At 48.3% G+C, this 26,748-nt stretch overlaps 1 protein-coding gene across 10 annotated transcripts in view; it reads left to right on the top strand.

Moving 5' to 3' along the window:
- Window positions 1-26,748, top strand: part of LOC139442832 (muscle-specific protein 300 kDa-like) — a 265,153-nt gene that overhangs the window by 46,278 nt on the left and 192,127 nt on the right. For all 10 annotated transcript variants that reach the window (XM_071223727.1, XM_071223730.1, XM_071223728.1 and 7 more), the window contains 24 exons: window positions 25-118; window positions 1,180-1,385; window positions 1,634-1,951; window positions 2,259-3,035; window positions 3,766-3,927; window positions 4,358-4,578; window positions 4,943-5,051; window positions 7,972-8,292; window positions 11,422-11,598; window positions 13,117-13,257; window positions 14,241-14,561; window positions 14,730-15,056; window positions 15,452-15,763; window positions 17,212-17,532; window positions 17,741-18,382; window positions 18,732-19,052; window positions 20,933-21,094; window positions 21,496-21,672; window positions 21,913-22,230; window positions 22,390-22,880; window positions 23,506-23,662; window positions 23,953-24,105; window positions 24,238-24,402; window positions 24,871-25,197. In XM_071223727.1, the coding sequence (XP_071079828.1) occupies window positions 25-118; window positions 1,180-1,385; window positions 1,634-1,951; window positions 2,259-3,035; window positions 3,766-3,927; window positions 4,358-4,578; window positions 4,943-5,051; window positions 7,972-8,292; window positions 11,422-11,598; window positions 13,117-13,257; window positions 14,241-14,561; window positions 14,730-15,056; window positions 15,452-15,763; window positions 17,212-17,532; window positions 17,741-18,382; window positions 18,732-19,052; window positions 20,933-21,094; window positions 21,496-21,672; window positions 21,913-22,230; window positions 22,390-22,880; window positions 23,506-23,662; window positions 23,953-24,105; window positions 24,238-24,402; window positions 24,871-25,197 (6,720 nt within the window). The remainder of the gene's footprint in view (window positions 1-24; window positions 119-1,179; window positions 1,386-1,633; window positions 1,952-2,258; window positions 3,036-3,765; window positions 3,928-4,357; window positions 4,579-4,942; window positions 5,052-7,971; window positions 8,293-11,421; window positions 11,599-13,116; window positions 13,258-14,240; window positions 14,562-14,729; window positions 15,057-15,451; window positions 15,764-17,211; window positions 17,533-17,740; window positions 18,383-18,731; window positions 19,053-20,932; window positions 21,095-21,495; window positions 21,673-21,912; window positions 22,231-22,389; window positions 22,881-23,505; window positions 23,663-23,952; window positions 24,106-24,237; window positions 24,403-24,870; window positions 25,198-26,748) is intronic.

The raw sequence follows: 26,748 nt of genomic DNA, 5'->3' as shown, positions 1-26,748 counted from the left end.
GTATGATTTTGATTTCCTTTGCAGGATTTTGTTGTGAATGGGCAACTGTTTGACAGCTACAAGAAGACACATGATGATACCAAGAAGAAGGCAGAGGCCTACAAGAACAATGGTGGAGGTGAGTTGCAGAGGACTGGTCCGCCCTTGATGCCCACAGCCCTTCTTGTGCCCACAGCCCTTGATGTGCCCACAGCCCTTGTTGTGCCCACAGCCCTTGATGTGCCCACAGCCCTTGTGCCCTCAGCCCTTGTTGTGCCCACAGCCCTTGTTGTGCCCACAGCAATTGTTGTGCCCTCAGCCCTTGATGTGCCCACAGCCCTTGTTGTGCCCACAGCCCCTGTTGTGCCCACAGCCCTTCTTGTGCCCACAGCCCTTGATGTGCCCACAGCCCTTGATGTGCCCACAACCCCTGTTGTGCCCACAGCCCTTGTTTTGACCACAGTCCTTGATGTGCCAACAGCAATTGTTGTGCCACAGCCCTTGTTGTGCCCACAGCCCTTGATGTGCCCACATCCCTTGTTGTGCCCACAGCCCTTCTTGTGCCCAAAACCCTTGATGTGCCCACAGCCCTTGATGGGCCACAGCAATTGTTGTGCCCACAGCCCTTGATGTGCCCACAGCCCTTGTTGTGCCCACAGCCCTTGATGTGCCCACAGCCCTTGTTGTGCCCACAGCCCTTGATGTGCCCACAGCCCTTGTTGTGCCCACAGCCCTTGATGTGCCCACAGCCCTTGTTGTGCCTACAGCCCCTGATGTGCCCACAGCCCTTGTTGTGCCCACAGCCCTTGTTGTGCCCACAGCCCTTGATGTGCCCACAGCCCTGGTGCTGGTCCCTCACCTCCACACCTCATTGGTTTCTTTAAATTCTATCGGGGTGGTTGGGTAGTGGTCAAAGTGTTTGATCGTCACGCCAAAGACCCGGGTTCCGTTCCCCATATGGGTACAATATGTGAAGCCCATTTCTGGTGTCCCTCGACATGATGTTGCTGGAATATTGCTTAAAGCGGTGTAAAACCATACTCACTCACTCACTCTTCTATCTCTATCTCTGTTCAGTTGTTCCTTTTGTTTCACCCTGACACCAAGAACTAACGGTACAAATGGCAGTGAGCCACACTCTTACTCTCCTGCTGATTTGGAAAGTTTATGAATTAACGTTGCATGTACATCTCATTCCAGACCCTATTGAAATGAATGACTTGACAAGATTCCTTGGCGATGTGACTGGACGTTGGCAGAAGACATCAGGGGAGATCCGAAGCGTTGGGCAGAACCTCGGTGAAGTCCTTGACTCCTGGAAGTCCTACAACAGCAGTGTGGAGGTGCTGACCGTGTGGCTGACCGAGGGGGAGAAGGTCATGCAGAGGTCACCGGAGGAAAAACAGGTCAGGGTGCACATCTGTCCAGATTCTGTCACCATTGATGGATAACTCATGTTATGAATCACTGTATTGTCTGGTCCAGACTACAGAAAATTGTTGACTTGCTGGGTGTAAGAGGTGACTAAGTGGATTGCATGGTCAGGCTCAGTGACTTTCTCTGTTTTCTTTGCCCCTGATTTCATATTGCTGTAATATTGCTGATTATGGTGTTAAGCAGCAAGCAAGTAAACTCACTTTCCTGAATGTTGCAGCTCTACTTTGAGGACCTGGCTGAGTATGAGGACAGGCACCGGACACTGAACCGGAGCGGGGACTACCTGATGGAGACCACCCGGCCGGAGGTGGCGGAGGAGGTGAGGCAGACACTGGCCCTGCTGAACCGGCGCTACACGGAGCTCACCGATGGCTTCACCAACTTCCAGCAGGTGGAGGTTATTGGCCGGGCTCGCGACGAATACTCAGAGGGCATCCGACATATCGAGGGCTGGTTGCAGACCACGGATGAAATAGTGGGGCCCCAGATTCCCTGTGTTCATGCTGCCCTGAAAGAACACTTGCAGCAGCTGGATGTGAGTAGCTCCTCTTCCCTGCCAGGTGACAGAGGTAGAACTGACAAGCTGGTCAAAGCGGCTGACTTACTGACTCGGTGACTGACTCTCCCAATGTCATTACCTTCATAGGCTTGATGTATGTAAGGCACCATTCTTCATCCTACCAGGAATAGGATGTTTGTTTGCAACCTGAGAACAAATTAATTCACCTTATCTAATTATCAGATTGATTTTTTTCATCTACTCCTAGAGGATGATTTCAGTTTGACTTCAGCAGTCAGTTCTTGATTATTTCCCTCATAGAAAGCTTGGTTTTATGTTGCAGGTGCTTGGCTCCCAAGTGTCGGAGATCGAGGCTGTGTTCAAAACTACAACAAAAACAGCGCAGTCCTTGGTGAAGGACAGCTCCTCCGATGTTGTCAATGACATGTTGAAGACGCTTAATGATCATAAGGAGGTCATCCTGAAGCTGAGGAAGGAGTTGCCTGACCGGAGCAAGGCACTCAAGGCCATCCTGCCCAACGTGGAGTCCCTGGAGACCGGCATCGCTGATCTGGGCCGCTGGCTGGAGCAGGGGGAACAACTCCTACAGACTCACAGACTTGATGGGTCAGGGGAGGCAACTGAAGCCAGACTCGAGAGGCACAAGGCCTATTTCTCTGAGATCACCTACCAAAAATCAATTCTTGAAAGCAAGAACAAAGTCTATCAGAAAGTGAACAGTGCCAAGGGTAGGCTGAGGTCAGTGGACTTCACTCCAGCAGATGAACTGATGAAGTCAGTAAATATGAGATTCCAGAACTGCGTCACATCTGCCAAAAATTGGGAGAAGCGTCTTGAGAATCTTGCACGATTGTGGCGCTTACTTCAGCAGAAGCAGAATGCATTGTCTGAGTGGATGGACAATGCAGAGACTGTGTTAGAAGATAAAGAGGATGACCCTGAGAGTCTCATCCGCAAACACAAACTGTTCTTTGACAGAGTAAACCAGAAGATGCTGCAGGACTATCTGAGTGTAGGGGAGGAGATCCTTGTTCAGTTGGAGGAACAGGACAAAGCGGGGCTCAAAAAGGAGATGACAGCAATAGAGAACCGATGGAAGGTGAGGTCGAGGGAGTCATGTCAAGGGATGGTGGAGAAAGGAATGTCAAGGGATGGAGAAATGAATGTCATGGTTTGGAGGAAGAAATGACAGGGGTGGAGGAAGGATTGTCATTGTTTGGAGGAAGAAATATCAGGGGTGGAGAAAGGAATGTTATTGGATTGAAGAAGGAATGTTATGGGGTAGAGGAAGGAATGTCAGGGGTGGAGGAAAGAATGTCAGGGGTTGAGGAAAGAATGTCATGAGTTGAGGAAGGAATGTCATGGGTGGAGGAAGGAATCTGATAGGGTCGGAGGAAGTAATGTCAGGGGTGGAGGAAATAATGTCGGGTGGGAGGAAGAATGTCGGGTGGAGGAAAGAATGTCAGGGGTGGAAGAAAGAATGTCGGGGTGGAGGAAAGAATGTCAGGGGTGGAGGAAAGAATGTTGGGTTGAGGAAGGAATGTCATGGGTGGAGAAAGGAATATCAGGGGTGGAGGAAAGAATGTCAGGGGTGGAAGAAAGAATGTCAGGGTTGGAGCAAGGAATGGTGTGTGAGGACAATGGGCAGGGTTGAAAGCCTTCCTTTTGGGGTTTTTGCAGTGCTCTTATTGAATTTCTTTATCTGTGGATGGAATTGTCTTGTCATTGATCTTAGAGGCCAGTGTACCAAGTATAGTTCTGGTTTTATGTAGTTGTCAAAGATGTTTGATAACATGAACACATAAAAGTAACTTTTTTTCTGTTTTCAGAATATACACTACCATGCACCAATTAAACTGCTCAAGCTGGAGTTTGCAGTCCCAGAAGACAAATTTCTACAGAATGTGACATCGGCGGAGAAATCCATCAAACACCACCAGGAACAGCTTGCTCGGAATGAGGATGTGAAGGCTGCCTTGCTGAAACACAGAGTGAGTCTTAAGCACATTAGTATAGATAACCCAGAGGTGTTGGGGCAGAGTGAGGCTTAAGCACATTAGTATAGACAACCCAAGGGTATAGGGACAGGGTAGGTCTTAAGCACATTAGTATAGATAACCCAGGGGTATAGGGACAGGGTAGATCTTAAGCACATTAGTATAGACAACCCAGGGTATAGGGACAGGGTAGGTTTTAAGCACATTAGTATAGATAACCCAAGGGTATAGGGACAGGGTAGGTCTTAAGCACATTAGTATAGATAACCCAAGGGTATAGGGACAGGGTAGGTCTTAAGCACATTAGTAAAGATAACCCAGGGGTGTCGGGGCAGGGTAGGTCTTAAGCACATTAGTATAGACAACCCAGGGGTGTGCAGTAAGTATAATGTGGCACTGTACTAACTGTGTCTGTTGTGTGCAGCAACTGTTCCATGAGAGTGACCTGGTCCCCACCTGTGAGAAGTGCCTGGGCAGCATGGATTCCTTGTCCAAGCACCTGCTGGAGCTGTCCCAGGATGAACGCAGCTTGCGGAACCGGTATGACGACCACCTGCAGCGGTGGAAACGTCTCCACTCCATCTCCGACACCACCCACGAGCAGCTGAAGCAGCTCCCGCAGCGATGGAAGGACTACAACACAAAGTGAGTGTGATGTGTGTTGGAGAGAGGTGATACCTGCCGTGTTTTGTCTCTTTGTGTGATGACCTGTGAACATTCCATTAGAAGTCTTCACCAACTCATGCTTGCAGTAACATGCGACTTTGCTTGTCGTAAGAGGTGACTTACGGGATCAGGTGGTCTGACTTGGTCTCACCCTTGTTGCATGTCATCGTATCCCACCTGGTTGATTGATGTATATGATGTCATTCACTGGATTGTCTGGTGCAGACTATTTTCAGACCCCCATCAGCTAAGTGGAATATTGGTGAGTGTGGCATTAAACAACAAACAAACAAATGTGTGTGTCATACAGATGTTCCATACACTGCTTGCTTGGCCGTGACAGGTTGGGGGAAGTGAGTCGCTGGATCATGGACGTGGAAGGGCTGATGAAGGAGATGCAGAAGGAGGACCTGACCAGTGACGAGTACAAGGACATGCTGGCCCAGTTCCAGGTGGGTGCCTGGGGCGCGCTTTTGGGGGTAGTGGGGGGGTAGTACCCAGGTGGGGGGTATGGGGGTGTATGGATGTACGCAGTGTGGGTAGATGAGGGCTGGGGGTTCAGAGCTATGCTTGTGGTTGAGTGGGTGATTTGCTGAGCTTACGTAATTGGTGTCCAGAAGTGTCAAGAAGTTGGATTTGGAAGGCTGGAGAAAAGCTGTGTTGAAATTAAATAGTCCACACACAGTTAATGGCACCAGTTTCTGAAGCCATTTTGTCAGTCAATGTTTTGCCTGTGAATGTTTGTTAGGCCATGAGTGCATACTTTATGCATCAGGTGTCAGGTCTGTTATAAAGTACATCAGGTGCATTATGGAGGTATGCACCAGGTGCGTTATAATGCTATATATCAGGTGTGTTTTATAAAGCCGTTCATCAGGTGTGTTATAAAGCCGTACATCAGGTGCATTATAAAGCTTTACATCAGGTGTGTTATAAAGCTATACATCAGGTGTTATAAAGCTATACATCAGGTGTGTTATAAAGCTATACATCAGGTGTGTTATAAAGCTATACATCAGGTGCATTATAAAGCTATACATCACGTGCGTTATAAAGCTATACATCAGGTGTGTTATAAAACTTTACACTGTGTTGTCTTGCTCCCGCTGGGAATAGTTCAAGGTAATCTGTGTGTAGACTTAGACATAGAAACCACCTCCTACCATTGTTATAAAACTTTCTTAATTCATCACTTGGTGTCATTTTCTAATGTGACATTTTAGACTTCCTCATTCCCCCTATTCATGTCCCCCCAACATCCATTCCTACCTCACCCCTCCCTCTACCTCACCCCTCGCCTACCTCACCCCTGCTCCTTCTACCTCACCCACTTCAACCTCACCCCTGCTCTCCTACCTCACCCTGCTCCTTCTACCTCACCCTCTTCAACCTCACCCCTGCTCTCCCTGCTCTCCTACCTCACCCCTGCCCCCTTTTATTCCCTCACCCCTGCCCCACCTTTGCTCCCTCACACCTGTCCCTTATTGTACCTCACCCCTGCCCCTACTTCACCCCTGCCCCTGATTCTACCTCACCCCTGCCACTGATTCTACCTCACCCCTGCCCCTTATTCTACCCCACCCCTGCTCCTGATTCTACCTCACCCCTGCCCCTGGTTCTACCTCACCCTGGCCCAGATTCTACCTCACCCTACCCCTGATTCTACCTCACCCTGGCCCTGGTTCTACCTCACCCCTGGTTCTGCTCACCGCTTGCCCTTATTCAACCTCACCCTACCCCTGATTCTATCTCACCCTGGCCCTGATTCTATCTCACCCTGGTCCTGTTTCTACCTCACCCTGACCCTGATTCTACCCCAGCCCTGACCCTGATTCTACCTCGCCCCTCATTGTGCCTCAGTACCCCACCCATCACCACTGCCCCTACCTCATTCCTTGAACTGCCCCTACCTCATTCCTTGAACTGCCCCTACCTCATTCCTGGAACTGCCCCTACCTCACCCCTGGAACTGCCCCTACCTCATTCCTGGAACTGCCCCTACCTCACCCCTGGAACTGCCCCTACCACACCCCTGGAACTGCCCCTACCACACCCCTGGAACTGCCCCTACCTCATCCCTGGAACTGCCCCTACCTCACCCCTGGAACTGCCCCTACCTCACCCCTGGAACTGCCCCTACCTCACCCCTGGAACTGCCCCTACCTCACCCCTGGAACTGCCCCTACCTCATTCCTTGAACTGCCCCTACCTCATTCCTGGAACTGCCCCTACCTCACCCCTGGAACTGCCCCTACCTCATCCCTAGAACTGCCCCTATCTCACCCCTGGAACTGCCCCTACCTCATCCCTGGAACTGTCCCTACCTCACCCCTGGAACTTCCCTGTCCCTCCCTTCCCCACCCCTCCCTACCTCTGCCTCTACCCCACCCTTCATCACCTCCTCTTTGGTGTAACTTGTACTTCATGTTCTAGTTGCCTATCCCTATTAGTGATTTCCTGGAAATTACTGGCCTTGCCTATGAAGGTGACAGCCAGCTGTAAATAGAAATAATAGGAAGTTTACTTATTCAAGAACCAACATAAATGGAATCCCCATCAATGTTTATCTTGCTTTGGTAATACATTTGATGACTAGATACATAAAGAGGCCTATTCACATCCTATAACCATCACTTGTCCATGTCATTAGGATGTCATTTCAATTTCATATCCAGATTACACAGGTGTTGTTATATGTCATGTTCAGATTACACAGGTGTTGTTATATGCCAATCCAGATTACACAGGTGTTGTTATATGCCAATCCAGAATACACAGGTGTTGTTATATGCCAATCCAGATTACACAGGTGTTGTTATATGCCAATCCAGAATACACAGGTGTTGTTATATGCCAATCCAGATTACACAGATGTTGTTATATGCCAATCCAGAATACACAGGTGTTGTTATATGCCAATCCAGAATACACAGGTGTTGTTATATGCCAATCCAGATTACACAGGTGTTGTTATATGCCAATCCAGATTACACAGGTGTTGTTATATGCCAATCCAGAATACACAGGTGTTGTTATATGCCAATCCAGAATACACAGATGTTGTTATATGCCAATCCAGATTACACAGGTGTTGTTATATGCCAATCCAGATTACACAGATGTTGTTATATGCCAATCCAGAATACACAGGTGTTGTTATATGCCAATCCAGATTACACAGGTGTTGTTATATGCCAATCCAGAATACACAGATGTTGTTATATGCCAATCCAGAATACACAGATGTTGTTATATGCCAATCCAGAATACACAGGTGTTGTTATATGCCAATCCAGATTACACAGGTGTTGTTATATGCCGTCACCTATTGTGTTGTGCCATATTCCCCATGTCTTCTTCTTGTGGATGCAGAAAGCGATGCGGAACAAGAGCAAGTACATGGATGACGCCAAGTGGCTGTCTGAGAACCTCGACCAACTGTTGAAAGACGAACCAGGTGCTGATGGCAGCAAGGAGAAGAGTCGGCTGAGGGAGATCATGGACAAGTTTGGGAAGCTGGACTCCGGCATGAAGAACACGTCAGAGAAGTCCTCCGTGTTCACAAAGAGTTTTGAGTACCGAGACAACTTGGAGCGCCGTGCCAACTGGCTTGACGAGACTCAGAGGCAGGTGATGGAGCATCCAGCTATAGACAGTCTGGACGACGCTCGGGCGTACCTGCAGGAACATGAGGTGAGATGGGGTCGTGTGTTGTGCAGGTCTCACTGATAGTCTCTGTAACAGCATGGCTTGTCTGTATCCTGTCACCATGACAACATACACAACCATGGCTCCATATCATTGGCCATATGACTTGTGGTTTGTAAATATCCTTCCTGAAATACCCTGAGTTAAGAACTACCTGTGTACGGAGTGAAACTCTGAATGTGTCTTTCTGACATCATCTACACCTCCCATGTCAACTGTCCCCACGTGCCACACGCACACACCATCCCCATACCCCATCATTACACCTCTCCTCACCCACACCCTTCCTCCACCCCAAACCCTCCTCCACCCTCACTTCTCCTCCACCCCATCCCCTCCTCCACCCCACCCTTCCTCCACCCCCACCCCTCCTCCACCCTCACTTCTCCTCCAACCCCACCCTGCATTCACCCCCGACCCTTCTCCACCCCCATGCCCCCCTCCACCCTCATCCCTCCTCCACTCCACTCTCATCCATCCTCCACCCCCACCCCTCCTCCACCCTCACTTCTCCTCCACCCCCACCCCTCCTCCACCCCCACCCCTCCTCCACCCCACCCTTCCTCCAACCCCACCCCTCCTCCACCCCCATCCCTCCTCCACCCTCACTTCTCCTCCACCCCATCCCCTCCTCCACCCCACCCTTCCTCCACCCCCACCCCTCCTCCACCCTCACTTCTCCTCCAACCCCACCCTGCATTCACCCCCGACCCTTCTCCACCCCCATGCCCCCCTCCACCCTCATCCCTCCTCCACTCCACTCTCATCCATCCTCCACCCCCACCCCTCCTCCACCCTCACTTCTCCTCCACCCCCACCCCTCCTCCACCCGACCCCTCCTCCACCCTCACCCCTCATCCACCCCGGACCCTTCTCCACCCCCATCCCTCCTCCACCCTCACCCCTTCTCCACTCTCATCCGTCCTCCTCCCCTACCCTTCCTCCACCCTAACCCCTCCTCCACCCCATTCTTCCTCCACCCTCACCCCTCCTCCACCCTCACCGCTCCTCCACCCTCACCGCTCCTCCACCCTCAATCCTCCACTGTCCCACCCTTTCTATACCCCCACCCCTCCTCCACCCTCATCCCTCCTCCACCCCCATCCCTCCTCCACCCTCACTTCTCCTCCACCCCCACCCCTCCTCCACCCCCACCCCTCCTCCACCCTCACCCCTTCTCCACTCTCATCCGTCCTCCTCCCCTACCCTTCCTCCACCCTAACCCCTCCTCCACCCCATTCTTCCTCCACCCTCACCCCTCCTCCACCCCATTCTTCCTCCAACCTCACCCCTCCTCCACCCTCACCCCTCCTCCACCCTCACCCCTCCTCCACCCCATTCTTCCTCCAACCTCACTCCTCCTCCACCCTCACCCCTCCTCCACCCTCACCCCTCCTCCACCCTCACCGCTCCTCCACCCTCAATCCTCCACTGTCCCACCCTTTCTATATCCCCACCCCTCCTCCACCCTCATCCCTCCTCCACCCTCATCCCTCCTCCACCCCCATCCCTCCTCCACGCTCACCCGTCCTCCACCCTCACCCCTCCTCCACCCCCACCCCTCATGCCCAACTGCCACCAATGATGACTCTGCTTCTCTACCCAGGGTCGCGGCGTGGGCATCCTGGTAAGTTCTGGCTACTTAACCTGAGTGCGTTACTGTAACCATGTGAGCCGTCCACCTTTACTTATTCCTTCTTGTGTTGCTTGGCCGTCCGGGGCCGCGGTATAGCTGTCTGACATCCGTCTCGTGTTAGCGTGGGGTTGGGATACGACTGGGAATAACTCCTGTGATGTCTGCAGTTGCTTGTTCATTAATCTTAATTCCTTTATATTCACCATCATGATTAATAGTACAGGCCACATGGGACAGTCTGCTATGAGTGATGTAGCCATCACATTCACCATCATGATTAATAGTACAGGCCACATGGGACAGTCTGCTATGAGTGATGTAGCCATCACATTCACCATCATGATTAATAGTACAGGCCACATGGGACAGTCTGCTATGATGTAGCCATCATATCATCCACAGGGATGTGGCTGCTGTAGAGAGGCACATGGCCTCCATATCAACCTTATACATATCAGCTGGTCTTTTTTGAAGTTGTGTAACTCTCTTAGATAGGTATTTTAAAATGTTTATTTTGTCTGAATAAAGTCAGATGTGGTTATTGATTCATTGACGTGTCTTTTCACCACGAGCTGGACACACATGCAGAATGAAGGTGCAAACAGAGCAGCACACTTCTACATATTAGCAGAGACGTGTCTTTCATAGTATCAAGTACAGTAAACTACGGTTATAACGAACACGCTTATAACGAACTGACGGATATAACAAACTTACTTTTTGGTCCCGACTATTTGCTGTAGTTATGCTGTATATATGCTTATAACGAACTACGGTTATAACGAACTAAAATTAGAAGTCCCTTTGAGTTCGTTATAACCGTACTTTACTGTAATTGATATTTAAACATATCATGACCACTTAGTTCAGCAATTGGACAAAACAGGCATTTCCCTCTATCTTCAAATTTCAGTGATTTGGTCATTATGAAAGTGATCTCTCATTAACTCATTGTATCTTAACATCAGGGATTTTTTATGTATGTCACCTGTCCTAAAATTTCATAAAATTTTATTATAATAATTACTATGTTTTCTAGAAAAGCCATCCCTTCAAGGATTTAAGTTTAGTCCTATCCTTCCTGTCTACATTGTTTCCTTTGCTGATATAATGGCTTGACAAGGTCGCAACTGAACCCTAACCCAGCCAGCAGACGCGTCACCAGTCCTGCCGTACTTTACATTCACGATTGTCAACACCAAATATGTAGCCAAGCAGAAATGAGAAAATATGTTAGATCCAAGCATAATAATATATTACGAGAGATTTAGAAATTAATTGTCTATATTTGTAATTTTTTTAAGATAAGTGGCTGTAGTTTTGTTCCATATTTTACCTGCATGTTGTTTTGTGACGTATGTAGTTGATGTTGTAGATGATGTAGTTGATGTTGTAGACGATGTAGTTGATGTTGTAGACGAGGTGGCAGTGCTGTCTATGTGTAAGAGTGGTACTCTCACCTGGGTTGTCTGTTTCAGTCTATCATGAGTCGACTAGAGGCTGAGGCTCCCAACATCAACGCCGACATTGAGGCTGGGAAGAGGCTGCAGAGGGAGCGTAATGCTCCGTCCTTCGTCAGCAAGACTGTGGACGACCTCTCACGGAAATGGAAAGACACAAATGAACTAGCACGAGCCAAACTAACCAAACTACAGGTACTGAACTGTATACGTATTGTCTCACTCCTGACAAGTCCAATCTGTCCATGTGATACATTAGCGATGCATCCTTACCTGGCATCCCCCCTCATCCCCCTCCTCCCCCTCCTCCCCCCTCCTCCCCACCCTGGTGCTACAGGTGAAGTTATTGATCTGCTGTAATCACCAACAATCTTGACTGGCAGGGATTATCTCCCTTACATGGAGTCGCAGTGTTTGAGTAGCATCAGGCAGATCAGGGCCCCACTCAGATAGCCAACTTCCAGTGCATGATGACTGCAATGCTAACATCTACAACAGGCAGTAGGATGCTGTGGGTTAAGGAAGCTACCTGAATGGGGGAAAATTATCCCTCGGTACAATTGCTCCTGACAGAAATAGCTGCCTTGCTGATGTTGCAACACACTGGCAATGACACTGGAAGGTCACACAAGGCCAGGAGGGCTATGTTGGACATACGCTTAGATTATCATATGTAATGATTCTCTTGTAAGAATTCTAATATTTAGTTTCTCAAGCTGTGCAGCATATGAGGCCATCATAATGATGGAGTGCTTTCCTGTGATACACTATCAACTGTTAATAGGCTGTTAATGGCTGTCAATGGCTGACTTGGCTGCACCGCAATGCTGTTGTTGTTTCTTCGAGTGTTGTTGCCTGTACCGCTGTTGTTGTTTCTACGAGTGTTGTTGCCTGAGAAAGTGTTATCCCAAATGTGACAGTTGTTACATTTGACTGCTTTCTCTAATGGCATTGTGTGTTCATAGCTTTCAGCCATGGGAGCAGTGGGAATATACACAATGGTCAGAGAGGAACACAAAGTATGTGATCTAGACTTCAAGTTGTCAGACTTTCATTTTTGTGGAAGCCTCGATGGCTGAGTGGGTTACATTGCTGATTTTGTGTGCTGGCGATTAGGTGCCTCACTCTGGCAGTGTGGGTTCGAATCCCGGGTGGGACTCAACCTGAAAAAGTACCAGAATCTGAAACTTACTAAGAAAGTGTTATCCCAAATATAACATTTGTTACCATGGCTGACTTGGCTGTACACCATGATGCTGTTGGTGTTGTTGTTTCGACTGGTGTTGTTGCCTGTAGGGCTGTTGTTGTTTCTACTGGTGTTGTTGCCTGTAGGGCTGTTGTTGTTTCGACTGGTGATGTTGCCTGTTTGGCTGTTGTTGTTTCTACTGGTGATGTTGCCTGTTTGGCTGTTGTTGTTTCTACTGGTGTTGTTGCCTGTACGGCTGTTGTTGTTTCGACTGGTGTTGTTGCCTGTTTGGCTGTTGTTGTTTCTACTGGTGTTGTTGCCTGTTTGGCTGTTGTTGTTTCTAGAGGTGTTGTTGCCTGTTTGGCTGTTGTTGTTTCTACTGGTGTTGTTGCCTGTACGGCTGTTGTTGTTTCGACTGGTGTTGTTGCCTGTTTGGCTGTTGTTGTTTCTACTGGTGTTGTTGCCTGTAGGGCTGTTGTTGTTTCTACTGGTGTTGTTGCCTGTACGGCTGTTGTTGTTGTTTGCAGAAAACGGTGCACGACTGGGAGCAGTACGAGGGTGAGAAGGGGCAGCTGATGCAGTACCTGAAGCGGGCAGAGGCCGAGCTGGACAAGCCGTCCATCGCCACCGGCCAGGACATGGCTCAGAAGGACCTCCAGGCCAAGAAGGTGGGTGCTTTCTTTGATAGGCATTACTTAAGAGTTGACTGATGACAAAGTAGACATAATTTATGAATGACCACTTCTTTATTTACTGTAAAGGAGAAGTTTCGGTATAGGCTGACAATGGTATGAGGATCTATACCAAAAAAGCGAGGCTGACAATGGTATAAGGATCTATACCGAAAAGCAAGGCTGACAGTGGTATAAGGATCTATACCGAAAAGCGAGGCTGACAATGGTATGAGGATTTATACCAAAAAAGCGAGGCTGACAATGGTATAAGGATCTATACCGAAAAGCACTCCTGACAGTGGTATAAGGATCTATACCGAAAAGCGAGGCTGGTAATGGTATAAGGATCTATGCCCAAAAGCGAGGCTGACAATGGTATAAGGATCTATACTGAAAAGCGAGGCTGACAATGGTATAAGGATCTATACTGAAAAGCGAGGCTGACAATGGTATAAGGATCTATACTGAAAAGCGAGGCTGACAATGGTATAAGGATCTATACTGAAAAGCGAGGCTGACAATGGTATAAGGATCTATACTGAAAAGCGAGGCTGACAATGGTATAAGGATCTATACCGAAAAGCGAGGCTGACAATGGTATAAGGATCTATACGGAAAGTTGTTAACCATAAATTGTGTCTACTTTTTCAAGAAGGTGGGTGCTTCGTCTCAGCACAGTCAGAACTTGATTACACACAGATCAGAATTATCAAGATTTAAGATTCTGTTATGAAGATGAAACTTGTAAACTCTTGTAATTAATTAATTAATTAATGGTTGCAGTAATAATAACAGTATGTCAGTGTAGGATATATTTGTACCAATCAAAATATTATTCTAAAATGTCAAATAAAACAACTGAATTATCTATATGAAGTGTGTTGTCTCGTGTTCAGTGACTGACTACCAGTGTTTCATGTATGAAGTATGTCCCCCTCCCTGAGCATCAGATGTAGTAGAATGTTGCTTGTCCCCAGGAACTCCACTCAACCCTGAACAAGCTGAAGGGCAGCATCTCTGAGATGCAGAAGCTTAACGCTGCCCTGGCGGAAGGAGCTAGTCGAGAACGTCGGGGACCACTCAAAACTGAGATGTCAGATATTGACAAACGCTTGGAGAATGTATCTGTGCGTCTCAATGCTAAATTGGCTGACCTTGAGGCAACCATTGCGAAGTGGTCAGAGTACTACAAGAGACTAAACAACTTCTGTGATTGGCTGAATGTGAAAGAGACCAGACTTAATGAAGTGTACGAGAATAAGCGGGACTTGCCGGAACAGCAGCTGACCAAGGCTGAGGTAAGGACCAACAGACACACATATATTTAGGATGGTTACTTACTGTGGGGTGGTTAATTACATTCGCATGGTTACTTGTTATAAATAAACCCAAGATGTACTCTTTTATTGTGTCCCCTTTCTACCTTGTTGGTTATACTGAAGTAATCATCTAGCGCTTGCTTCCAGGCGATCGCGTCAGAGGTTTATGAGAACCACATCACCCTGGAGACACTGGAGAAGGATGCCCGCGGACTGTCCAACAACTTCCGATCGCGGGAGACGGCTGCGCTGAAGTCGAAGCTGACAACCCTGCGGCGGCAGTGGGAGAGTCTGTGTGCCAGGGCCAAGGACCGCAGTACCACCCTGTCGGGCAACGTCATCCACTGGCAGGAGTACCAGCGCCTGCAGGAGCAGCTGTTGCCGTGGATCGTCAAGGCCGAGAAGTACTGTGCCACAGAGCCGCCCAAATGTGGGTCACTGGAGGAGGCGCGCCAGCTGTACGACGTCCACCAGGTCAGATATGTTGCTTCTCTACATGGCATCTGTTTTATAAATTCAGTTCATATTCAGGAGGGGCGGTGTGGTAGCCTCGTGGTTTAAGCGAGCGCTGGACACACCGATGGCCCAGGTTCAATTCCCCACATGGGTACAATGTGTGAAGCCCATTTCTGGTGTCCCCGCCTTGATATTGCTGGAATATTGCTAGAAGTGATGTAAAACCCAACTCACTCACTCACTCATATTTATAAGTATGGATTTATGCACAAGCCAAATCAATCTAGTAACTTTCTGGTTTGGTAAATACAGCCTCAGTATGAGCAAGTAAATTAGTTGAAGCTGATGGTGATCACAAATGATCTTCCGTGGACAAGTTTGTGATATCCCTATTCATCTTTTTATGTAACCAGAGCTTCCTTCAAGAGGCGGAGGAGCACCTGCCTCTGTTTGAGAAGATGAACACGGAGGCCGGTTACCTAATGGAGCAGCCCGACATGCCCCGAGAGCTTGAGGTCATTCAAGGTCGATGGGGGAACATTCTTGTTGCCTCAGAGGAACGCACACACCGCATGGACAAGATGTTCGGAGCATGGACAGCCTTCGATGAAGAGCAGGACAACTTCATGGAGACACTACAGAAGTTTCAGAACCGACTGGCCCAGGATCCCAACACATCCACCACAGACATCCAGGTGCTGGAGCACGAGCTTGCCCTGGCCAAGGTAAGCAGTTGACTACGGGCAGCCTTAGGGAGGTCTACTATGATGGTGTTTACTGGGGTGATGGTTACTGTGGGGATGTTTACTGAGGTGATGGTTACTATGATGGTGTTTACTGGGGTGCTTACTATGATGGTGTTTACTGGGGTGATGTTTACTATGATGGTGTTTACTGGGGTGATGTTTACTATGATGGTGTTTACTGGGGTGATGTTTACTATGATGGTGTTTACTGGGGTGATGTTTACTATGATGGTGTTTACTGGGGTGATGTTTAATTTGATGGTGTTTACTGGGGGGGATGTTTACTGGGGGAATGTTTACTGGGGGGTGTTTACTGAGGTGATGGTTACTTTAATGGTGTTTCCTGGGGTGATGTTTACTGGGGTGATGTTTACTGAGGGGATGGTTACTTTAATGGTGTTTCCTGGGGTGATGGTTACTTTAATGGTGTTTCCTGGGGTGATGTTTACTGGGGTGATGGTTACTTTAATGGTGTTTCCTGGGGTGATGTTTACTGGGGTGATGGTTACTGAAGTGATGGTTACTTTAATGGTGTTTACTGAGGTGATGTTTACTTAAGTAATGTTGACTTTAAAGTGTTAACTTTAATGGTGTTTAGTAAGGTGTTGTTTACTTTTATGGTGTTTACTGAGGTGATGTTTACTTTATGGTGTTTACTTTAATGGTGTTTTCCAAAGTGTTGTTTACTTTTACGGTGTTTACTTTAATGGTGTTTACTTTAATGGTGTTTACTAAGGTGTTGTTTACTTTTATGGTGTTTACTTCAATAGTGTTTACTAAGGCGATGTTTACTTTAGTAATGTTGACTTTAATGGTGTTTACTTAACTGGTGTTTACTAAGGGGTGTTTACTTTTATGGTGTTTACTTTATTGGTGTTAACTGAGGTGATGTTTACTTTTATGGTGTTTTCTTTAATGGTGTTTACTAACGTGATGTTTACATTCATGATGTTTACCATAATTATGTTTACTGAGGTGATGTTTACTTTAATAGTGTTTACTTTAATGGTGTTTACTGAGGTGATGTTTACTTCATGGTGTTTCCTTTTATGGTGTTTACTGAGGTAATGTTTCATCTAATGGTGTTTACTGAGGTGATGTTTACTTTTCTTGGTGTTTACTTTACGGTGTTTACTTTTATGGTGTTAACTAAGGTGTTGTTTACTGTTATGATGTTTACTACAATGCTGTTTACTGAGGTTATGTTTATTATAATTGTGTTTACTGAGGTGATGTTTACTTTAATGGTGTTTACTGAGGTGATGTATACTATTATGGTATTTGCTACAGCTTGGGTTGCTACAGCTGCCATCGCTATAGCTGGGTTTGCTAAGCTGAGGTTGCAACAGTTGGGGTTACTACAGCTGGATTGGCTACAGTTGGGGTTGCTACAGTTTGCTACAGTGGTGTGTATTTTCCTGCTGCAGGCACTACAGGATGAGGTCCGCAGTCAGCAGCCGCAGATGAATGCGTTGCAGCGGCGGTTTGAGCAGGTGCAGCCGTACGCCAGCCCAGACGGCCTCAACAAGCTCAAGCAGAAGCAGGATGACATCAAACAGACCTGGAATGACATCAACACTGGGGTTCTGGAACGGCAGAAGATGTTGACTACAGCCGTACAACATCGACGTGACTTTTACGGTCGCATGCAAGACTTCGAGAAATGGGTGAAGAAAATTCAGAGGAAACTGGATACTGGAAGTGAAATATACTCTGATGAGGTTGCTGATGAACTTGCTAAGCTACAGGTGAGTGTTGTGTTCCAACTCTGTCGTGTACCATCTCTGCTGTGTACTATTTCTGTCGTGTAAGGATAAAACAGTTGACATTGTTCAGGTGTGTCATGAAGGAACAGTGGGTGATAAGTGCTGATGATTAGATGCAGCTTCAGATGAGGATGAACGACAATGTTCTACTTTTGTCGGTGAGATGTTGAATGTCTCGCTTGTGTTCCAGGGTCTGCGAGGAGAGTGTGGCCAGCACGACCCTGTCTTCCAAGCCCTGCAGCAGGAGTTCAAGGAGATGGTGCAAAACTGCTCCAAAGATGAGGCAGCTGTGCTCAGTGACCGGTTTGACCGGATCATGGAAGGTTACACAAAGATTGAGGACCTGATTCAGAACCGGGAAAATCTATGTGACAACTGGACAAAGTACAACGACGACCACAAGGAGGCCCAGGCTAAGCTGAAGTCTCTTCAGGCCCGCCTACAGTCTCCCGACCTCACGGAGGCAGAGGTCAACAATATCAAGAGGGAGATCACGGAACTGAAGGCCAGCATGAGCGGCTGGAACAAGCAGGCAGACGGGCTGGATGACTTGATGGGGGCTTCCCAGATGATCATCAAAGACCGAGCCACTCAGCGGACGCTGCACTTCAACTCTGAGCTGCAGAGCCTGGAGCATCTGTGTGACACAGTGTCGGAGGCAGCACAGCAGAAGGAGAATCACCTCGGGGAGCTGGCACAGCTCAGTGATGACTTTGTGGTCAAGAAGGACCAGCTGGTCCTTAAGCTCCAGGAGATCCAGGACAGGATCGCCTCGGCTGCTGTGGACAAGTCCAGCCTACAGGGGCTGAAAGAACTCATTAGAGAAGTAGAGGTTCGTGTCAGGTTATAACATTGACAATAATTAGCATATTTATGATGGGCCAAATCCACACCCTATGGTCTAAGCGATACATTATAATCCTGGTCAGTGGAACAGCACACAATTTGCATTCCCTGCTCCCTTGGCAGTATACAACTAAAGTTGCCTGTTAGGCGCTAGAAGGTTAATAGTCACATGACTGAGCATCTTACCTACCAGTTCCCATTCTCTGCTGGGTGAACAGGCATATCACTGATAATGAATTCATGGTATAAGAAAAGTAGTTGTATAAGTAAGTTGTTATAAGACAATTATGTCTTGGTACTAACCCTTAGTTGATCATTGATCTTTGTTTTTCAAGGATATTCGAGATGACATGTACGCAAACAATCCCGAGTATGAACAACTGCGCGAACTAGGTCGGCAGATCATGCAGTCTGACCCCAGCAAAGCCGCCACCCTTCAGACTCAGCTGAGTGAGGTTAACCAGGTATGGGAGGGCGTGCAGGCCACCATCGCTGAAAAACACCAGTACCTCAACTCAGTGGGCAGTCTGTGGCAGCAGTACAACGAGGCCAAGACGGGTGTGGTCCGAGTGCTGGACGACGTCAACCCACTAGTCAATCAACAGATCGCTTTCTCCAACCCAGCAGACGTCAAAAAGAGTCTGGACCAGCACAAGGTAAAGTCAGTTGGGACGGGCTTCTTCTGGGTCTATAACCATACAGGGTACTCATGGGTCTCAGGACATGGGACGGGCTTCTTCTGAGTCTATAACCATACAGGGTACTCATGGGTCTCAGTACATGGGGTGGGCTTCTTCTGAGTCTGTAACCATACAGGGTACTCATGGCTCTCAGTACATGGGATGGGCTTCTTCTGGGTCTGTAACCATACAGGGTATTCATGGGTCTCAGTACATGGGACGGGCTTCTTCTGAGTCTGTAACCATACAGGGTACTCATGGGTCTCAGTACATGGGATGGGCTTCTTCTGAGTCTGTAACAATACAGGGTATTCATGGGTCTCAGTACATGGGACGGGCTTCTTCTGAGTCTGTAACCATACAGGGTACTCATGGGTCTCAGTACATGGGACGGGCTTCTTCTGAGTCTGTAACCATACAGGGTACTCATGGCTCTCAGTACATGGGATGGGCTTCTTCTGGGTCTGTAACCATACAGGGTATTCATGGGTCTCAGTACATGGGACGGGCTTCTTCTGAGTCTGTAACCATACAGGGTACTCATGGCTCTCAGTACATGGGATGGGCTTCTTCTGGGTCTGTAACCATACAGGGTACTCATGGGTCTCAGTACATGGGACGGGCTTCTTCTGAGTCTGTAACCATACAGGGTACTCATGGGTCTCAGTACATGGGGTGGGCTTCTTCTGAGTCTGTAACCATACAGGGTACTCATGGGTCTCAGTACATGGGACGGGCTTCTTCTGAGTCTGTAACCATACAGGGTACTCATGGCTCTCAGTACATGGGGTGGGCTTCTTCTGAGTCTGTAACCATACAGGGTACTCATGGGTCTCAGTACATGGGACGGGCTTCTTCTGAGTCTGTAACCATACAGGGTACTCATGGGTCTCAGTACATGGGACGGGCTTCTTCTGAGTCTGTAACCATACAGGGTACTCATGGGTCTCAGTACATGGGATGGTCTTCTTCTGGGTCTGTAACCATACAGGGTACTCATGGGTCTCAGTACATGGGATGGGCTTCTTCTGAGTCTGTAACCATACAGGGTACTCATGGGTCTCAGTACATGGGATGGGCTTCTTCTGAGTCTGTAACCATACAGGGTACTCATGGGTCTCAGTACATGGGACGGGCTTCTTCTGAGTCTGTAACCATACAGGGTACTCATGGGTCTCAGTACATGGGATGGTCTTCTTCTGGGTCTGTAACCATACAGGGTACTCATGGGTCTCAGTACATGGGATGGGCTTCTTCTGAGTCTGTAACAATACAGGGTATTCATGGGTCTCAGTACATGGGACGGGCTTCTTCTGAGTCTGTAACCATACAGGGTACTCATGGGTCTCAGTACATGGGGTGGGCTTCTTCTGAGTCTGTAACCATACAGGGTACTTATGGGTCTCAGTACATGGGACGGGCTTCTTCTGAGTCTGTAACCATACAGGGTACTCATGGGTCTCAGTACATGGGGTGGGCTTCTTCTGAGTCTGTAACCATACAGGGTACTCATGGGTCTCAGTACATGGGACGGGCTTCTTCTGAGTCTGTAACCATACAGGGTACTCATGGGTCTCAGTACATGGGGTGGGCTTCTTCTGAGTCTATAACCATACAGGTTACTCATGGGTCTCAGTACATGGGGTGGGCTTCTTCTGAGTCTATAACCATACAGGGTACTCATGGGTCTCAGTACATGGGGTGGGCTTCTTCTGAGTCTGTAACCATACAGGGTACTCATAATTAGGCCTCAGCGTTTCTTTGATGTATCAACAAACATTACTATCGGAAGAATACTTGCAAAGCAGTCATGTTGTTGTGGTTTCTGTTGTTACTTGGTGTGCTGTGTGTTCCAGAATGCAGAGTTTGAGCTGCATGCCAACCAGACCCAGCTGGACCAAATGAACACCAAGGGCATGCAACTCCTGGAGGAACTGGCCAAGGTCCCGGGCTTCCAGTGCGAAACTGTGGAGGCCGACCTAGATGATGTCAACCACAAGTGGGAGACTGCCAACAGGGTGGGTCATGGAACAGTCAATAATACAAGACTACCGCCATAGGGTAGTGTTTCGCTATGTCGAATGGTCAACACAGGGGAGATAACTCTAATCTACTGAATGAAGTCATATTCAAATGACTAGGATGTCACTATATATTTTTCACAGTGTGGGTCGTGGAACACGCAGGCTTAAACAGGAAATTAAATACAAGCTACCACCATAGGGTACTGTTTAACCATGGCGCATGGTGAACACAAGGGAGATAACTCTAATCTAATCTGAAGTCGTTTCAAATGACTAGTTCATGGCTGTAATGTCACTGTATATCTTTTCCTCAGAATTCTTTTCCTCAGAATCAGGAACATGTAAGATTTGTATATAAACTTGGAAATATCATGACATATTTGCTGTTGTCTCAGACCATCATTGATGATCACCGGGAGAACCTGGAAGCCCAGCTGGTGTGCTGGGACCAGCTGCAGTCCGGCAAGGACGAAGTGGCAGCTTGGGTCAACTCAATGGGCAACAAGCTGGACGACAGCCTCAAGAACTTTGATGATGCCGTCAGCGTGGAGAGCAGGCTGCTCAAGTTCAAGGTATGTCGTTACATCATGATCTCACTACTAGCCCAATTACTAGACCCAGACACGTCTACATTGTCATTGAGACATGGAGGAAGAGGAATACGATTTATCATACACTGACCTGGCCTTGAGGCTTGACATTTGTAAAGTTAATGCTGCAATGATCTCACTCACTCACTCACTCACTCACTCACTCACTCACTCACTCACTCACTCACTCACTCACTCATCCCATATTTCATCTGACTGCAGGAAGAAGCTCCCTACTTTCAAGAGGTCCTGAAGGAGATCAACCAGAAGATGAATGACCTTCGTGAGTTGAATGGAGGTCATGACTTGCCTGGCATGGAGCAGGAGATGCGGGATATCATTGCCAAGTTCGAGCATGCATCGGAAACAGCCGGTCAGTTGGAGTCTGTCATGTCCAATTTCTCTGATGAACAAAAGCAGCTACAGGAAGCCATTGATGCTGAAACTGAGTGGATGAACAAGATGAAGGAGAGACTAGCCAAATGTGACGATGTGACTGGCAGTGACGATGACATCATTGCCAGATTCATGGAATCAAAGGTAAGCAATGATTCACTGACAGATTCATGGAAGATGGTGTGAATTGCATATGGATTATGATTTTGTGTAGATTAGAAACTCTCCAATACTTATTTAGACAGACATAATTATTTGAAGACAATTTTTTCCCTCTTAAGATAAGTATATGTTTGGTTTTAGGAACTACAAGAAGAATTTGCACAGCACAAACAAAGAATGGCTGACATACAAGCCAAGACACGCTCACTTCAAGCCAAATACCCATCCTCAGAAATGTCAAACCTAGCCAAGGATGCCAACGTAATGTCAAAGAAGTTTGATGCTCTGGCAGGCCGCGCTGAGCGGATAGAGGACTCCCTGCAGGGGACTCTGGAACAACACTGTCTAGAGGCCCAGCAGCAGCAGGCGCGATGGCTCAACCAGGCCAAGGAGAAGGTCTCCTGGTGCGACGACATCGGTGGAGACCGCTACAGTGTGGAGGCAAAGCTGTCTACCATCAAGGACCTGATGACAGGACTGGAGGAAGGGGAGGAGAAGAGAGCATCTGCAGCTGCTCAGCTTGAGAAGATCAAGGCCGTCCTGCCCAAGGCCAAACAGATGGAGCTGGAGGCCCAGAAGAAGGCCATGGACAGAGAGTGGAACTCCCTGGCGGGACAGATAGGCCAGACTCAGTGAGTACCAGGCTCTGGTGTGGGCGGCCATTTGGTAAAAAAATACAAAGTTAAAATAAAGGACAACAAATTATGTCGCCATCTGGTGTTCTTTATTGTTAACATTGTCCTTTTGTAGTTCGGTGTCCTTTTTGTGAACTGACGTTCTTTGGTACACATTGTTCTTTACATGTCACATCTTTCGTTTGCTGGTTGTTGTTCGTATTTTGTATTTTGGATTCATTATTCGTGTTTAAATAATGACCTTTATTTGTAACATTCATTCCTTATTGGTAACATTTTACTATTAATGCATACTTTTGTACTTTATTTCAACTTTGTACTTTTTGACTGAATTGCCGTCCATACTCTTGTGCTTCTCATGTTGTTGGGAATAAAAGGTCCTTTTATTGCCCTCTTAGATTGATTCCAACATGTTGTTTTAAGATGGCTGGTTGCAAGTTTACAGGCAATGATGTGTTATCTCACCAACAAAAGCACAATTAATTTTTCTGGAACCTTATTTTAAAAATATCATTCATATTTGTTCAAGCTTTTTTCAAGCTTTTTTCAGTATCTTTAAGGCACTGTGAACGTTTAAGTCTTAACAAGATCCAAGAGTATTCAAGGTGTGTTCTCTGTTCAGGAATAAGCTGGAGACATCGATTGACCAGTGGACGGACCACGACGGCCGGTATGAAGAACTGAGCCAGTGGCTGAAGGATGCTGAGTCCCGGATGAGGAACCAGTCAGCCTTGAGGTCAGACCTGGATGGCAAACATGAACAGCAGCAGAACTTCAAGGTCAGTGAAAGGTCACCAAGCAGACAAGCATGTTACCAGATTGTCCTGACCAAGTTCCTTCAGACAGTCTGTAATGACATTTTACCTTTTTTTTTCTGTCATTTATATAGCAAAGAATCGTTGTACCTTACCCTCTAAATGTTGATAACATGGGTTTTCCGGCTGTAGCCTATACACAATAATCTATCCCTACACAGCCAGGGTGATGAGCCAGTCATGGAACTCGGGCCTGAAACGCCACCAGATGTTGTGTTGTGTTATCTTGATGTATTTGTTTGTCTGTGTCACAGGAACTGGAGGCAGAGATTGCAGCTAAAAGAAGAGAGTTTGAGGAACTCCAAGATACTGCTGGTCAGATCTCCCGCTCCACCGGCGACAACCGCACAGCGTCACATGCAGCACAACTGCTCAACAGATTCCAGACACTAACTGAGTCTGTCAAGGTAAGGCCTGACTAACAGTGCTACAATATCTCCCTTGTTCAGAACTATTTCTACTATTTACTATCTACTGAGAACAGTAAAGCATCCACATGACGTGCGGCCACTGACTGCTTGTTTGTTTGCTGTGTTCAGGACCAGAGTGAGAAGTGTGATAGCAACATTGCTGACCATGAGACATTCTCCGACAACATGAAGGATGCGATGGGGTGGCTTGAAGATGCCCAGCGGCAGCTGGAAGACTGCGAGTCCGGGGTCGGAGATGAAGAGGCGCTGCGCCTTAAACTGGCCAAACTACAGGTACAAAAAGTCTCTTGCTATGCCGAGTTCCTGGATCCACTGCGATAGGATACTGGTATTGCACTCTCGTATGTGCTGCAAAGTATCCTTAGCTTCCTTATGCGGAATGACATCTGTTTCAACTCAAGAAGTATTTTCTGATTTCAATGCAATACTCTGCCTGATGTAATAATAATATATGAATTATTTGATGGGCATTTCTTAGAAGTTGATGGATGACAAAGTAGACAAAATGTTTGGATAACAACTTCCTTATGCACTGTAATGGCGATGTTTCAGTATGGATCCTTATAAGGCCTTATCCTTATCCGGATCTGTACTGAAACATTGTCATTACATAAACAAAAGAATTTGTTATCCATAGATTGTCTTCTTTGCTAATCTACCTCTTAAAGCTATACATGTTATTCTGATCAAATCAGTTTACAACATGGTGGCATAATTCATTGACATCCATGTTTACTGCAGGATCTTCTGGTCAACAAGGAGGATGGACTGGCCAGATTTAATGCGGCGCAGGAGCATGGAGAGAAGCTGTTCCCCAACACATCGAACCAGGGTCGTGAGAACATCCGGCGGGACCTGCGGGCCTTGAGGGACACTTGGGAGACTTTCCAGGACAAGCTGAACAACACTCAACGCCAGCTAGAGACGTCACGCATGCAGTGGTCCTCCTTCGATGAGAACTTTGATCAGCTCAACAAATGGATCATAGATACTGAGAAGCATGTTGGCGCTGAACCTGAGCTGAAGAACTCACTACAAGAGAAGAAAGCTCTGCTGCAGCAGTATAAGGTGGGTGGATCGTTGTGGGTGGGACGGGGTGGCTGGAACCAGGTTGGTGGGTGGCACGGGGTGGCTTGAACCAGGTTGGTGGGACGGGGAGTGGCTGGAACCAGGTTGGTGGGATGGGAAGTGGCTGGAACCAGGTTGGTGGGATGGGGAGTGGCTGGAACCAGGTTGGTGGGATGGGGAGTGGCTGGAACCAGGTTGGTGGGATGGGGAGTGGCTGGAACCAGGTTGGTGGGTGGCACGGGAGTGGCTGGAACCAGGTTGGTGGGACCGGGTGGCTTGAACCAGGTGGGTGGCACGGGGTGGCTTGAACCAGGTTGGTGGGATGGGGAGTGGCTGGAACCAGGTTGGTGGGTGGCACGGGGTGGCTTGAACCAGGTTGGTTGGATGGGGAGTGGCTGGAACCAGGTTGGTGGGATGGGGAGCGGCTGGAACCAGGTTGGTGGGATGGGGAGTGGCTGGAACCAGGTTGGTGGGTGGCACGGGGTGGCTTGAACCAGGTTGGTGGGATGGGGAGTGGCTGGAACCAGGTTGGTGGGACGGGGAGTGGCTTGAACCAGGTTGGTGGGATGGGAAGTGGCTGGAACCAGGTTGGTGGGATGGGAAGTGGCTGGAACCAGGTTGGTGGGATGGGGAGTGGCTGGAACCAGGTTGGTGGGTGGCACGGGAGTGGCTGGAACCAGGTTGGTTGGATGGGGAGTGGCTGGAACCAGGTTGGTGGGATGGGGAGCGGCTGGAACCAGGTTGGTGGGATGGGGAGCGGCTGGAACCAGGTTGGTGGGATGGGAAGTGGCTGGAACCAGGTTGGTGGGATGGGAAGTGGCTGGAACCAGGTTGGTGGGATGGGGAGTGGGTGGGACGGGGAGTGGCTGGAACCAGGTTGGTGGGTGGCACGGGGTGGCTGGAACCAGGTTGGTGGGACGGGGAGTGGCTGGAACCAGGTTGGTGGGACGGGGAGTGGCTGGAACCAGGTTGGTGGGACGGGGAGTGGCTGGAACCAGGTTGGTGGGATGGGGAGTGGCTGGAACCAGGTTGGTGGGATGGGGAGCGGTTGGTACCAGGTTGGTGGGATGGGGAGTGGCTGGAACCAGGTTGGTGGGACGGGGAGTGGCTGGAACCAGGTTGGTGGGATGGGGAGTGGCTGGAACCAGGTTGGTGGGACGGGGAGTGGCTGGAACCAGGTTGGTGGGATGGGGAGTGGCTGGAACCAGGTTGGTGGGATGGGGAGTGGCTGGAACCGGTTGGTGGGACGGGGAGTGGCTGGAACCAGGTTGGTGGGATGGGGAGTGGCTGGAACCAGGTTGGTGGGATGGGGAGTGGCTGGAACCAGGTTTTGTGGGTGGGACAGGGGGTGGAACATTGTGGGGAATCTACAAACTTCAGTGTACACAGTTGCTTTGTTTTATATGAAGGCTAGAAATGACTGTCAAGGAGTATCATTCATCAAATGTGTGAAGTGTTGCCATACATTGAAATTAGCATTAAAAAAAACTTTATGAGATTATGTTGCCTTTCCATTGCCAGCCATGAATAAAGGGTGAGTTTCTGTACCTG

The sequence above is a fragment of the Haliotis cracherodii genome, unplaced genomic scaffold (assembly GCF_022045235.1).
Source record: "Haliotis cracherodii isolate W230 unplaced genomic scaffold, xgHalCrac1.p SCAF_5, whole genome shotgun sequence".
In the NCBI taxonomy this organism is placed as follows: domain Eukaryota; kingdom Metazoa; phylum Mollusca; class Gastropoda; order Lepetellida; family Haliotidae; genus Haliotis; species Haliotis cracherodii.
Note: the sequence above shows the minus strand (reverse complement) of the source record. Positions and strands in the feature narration are given on the sequence as shown.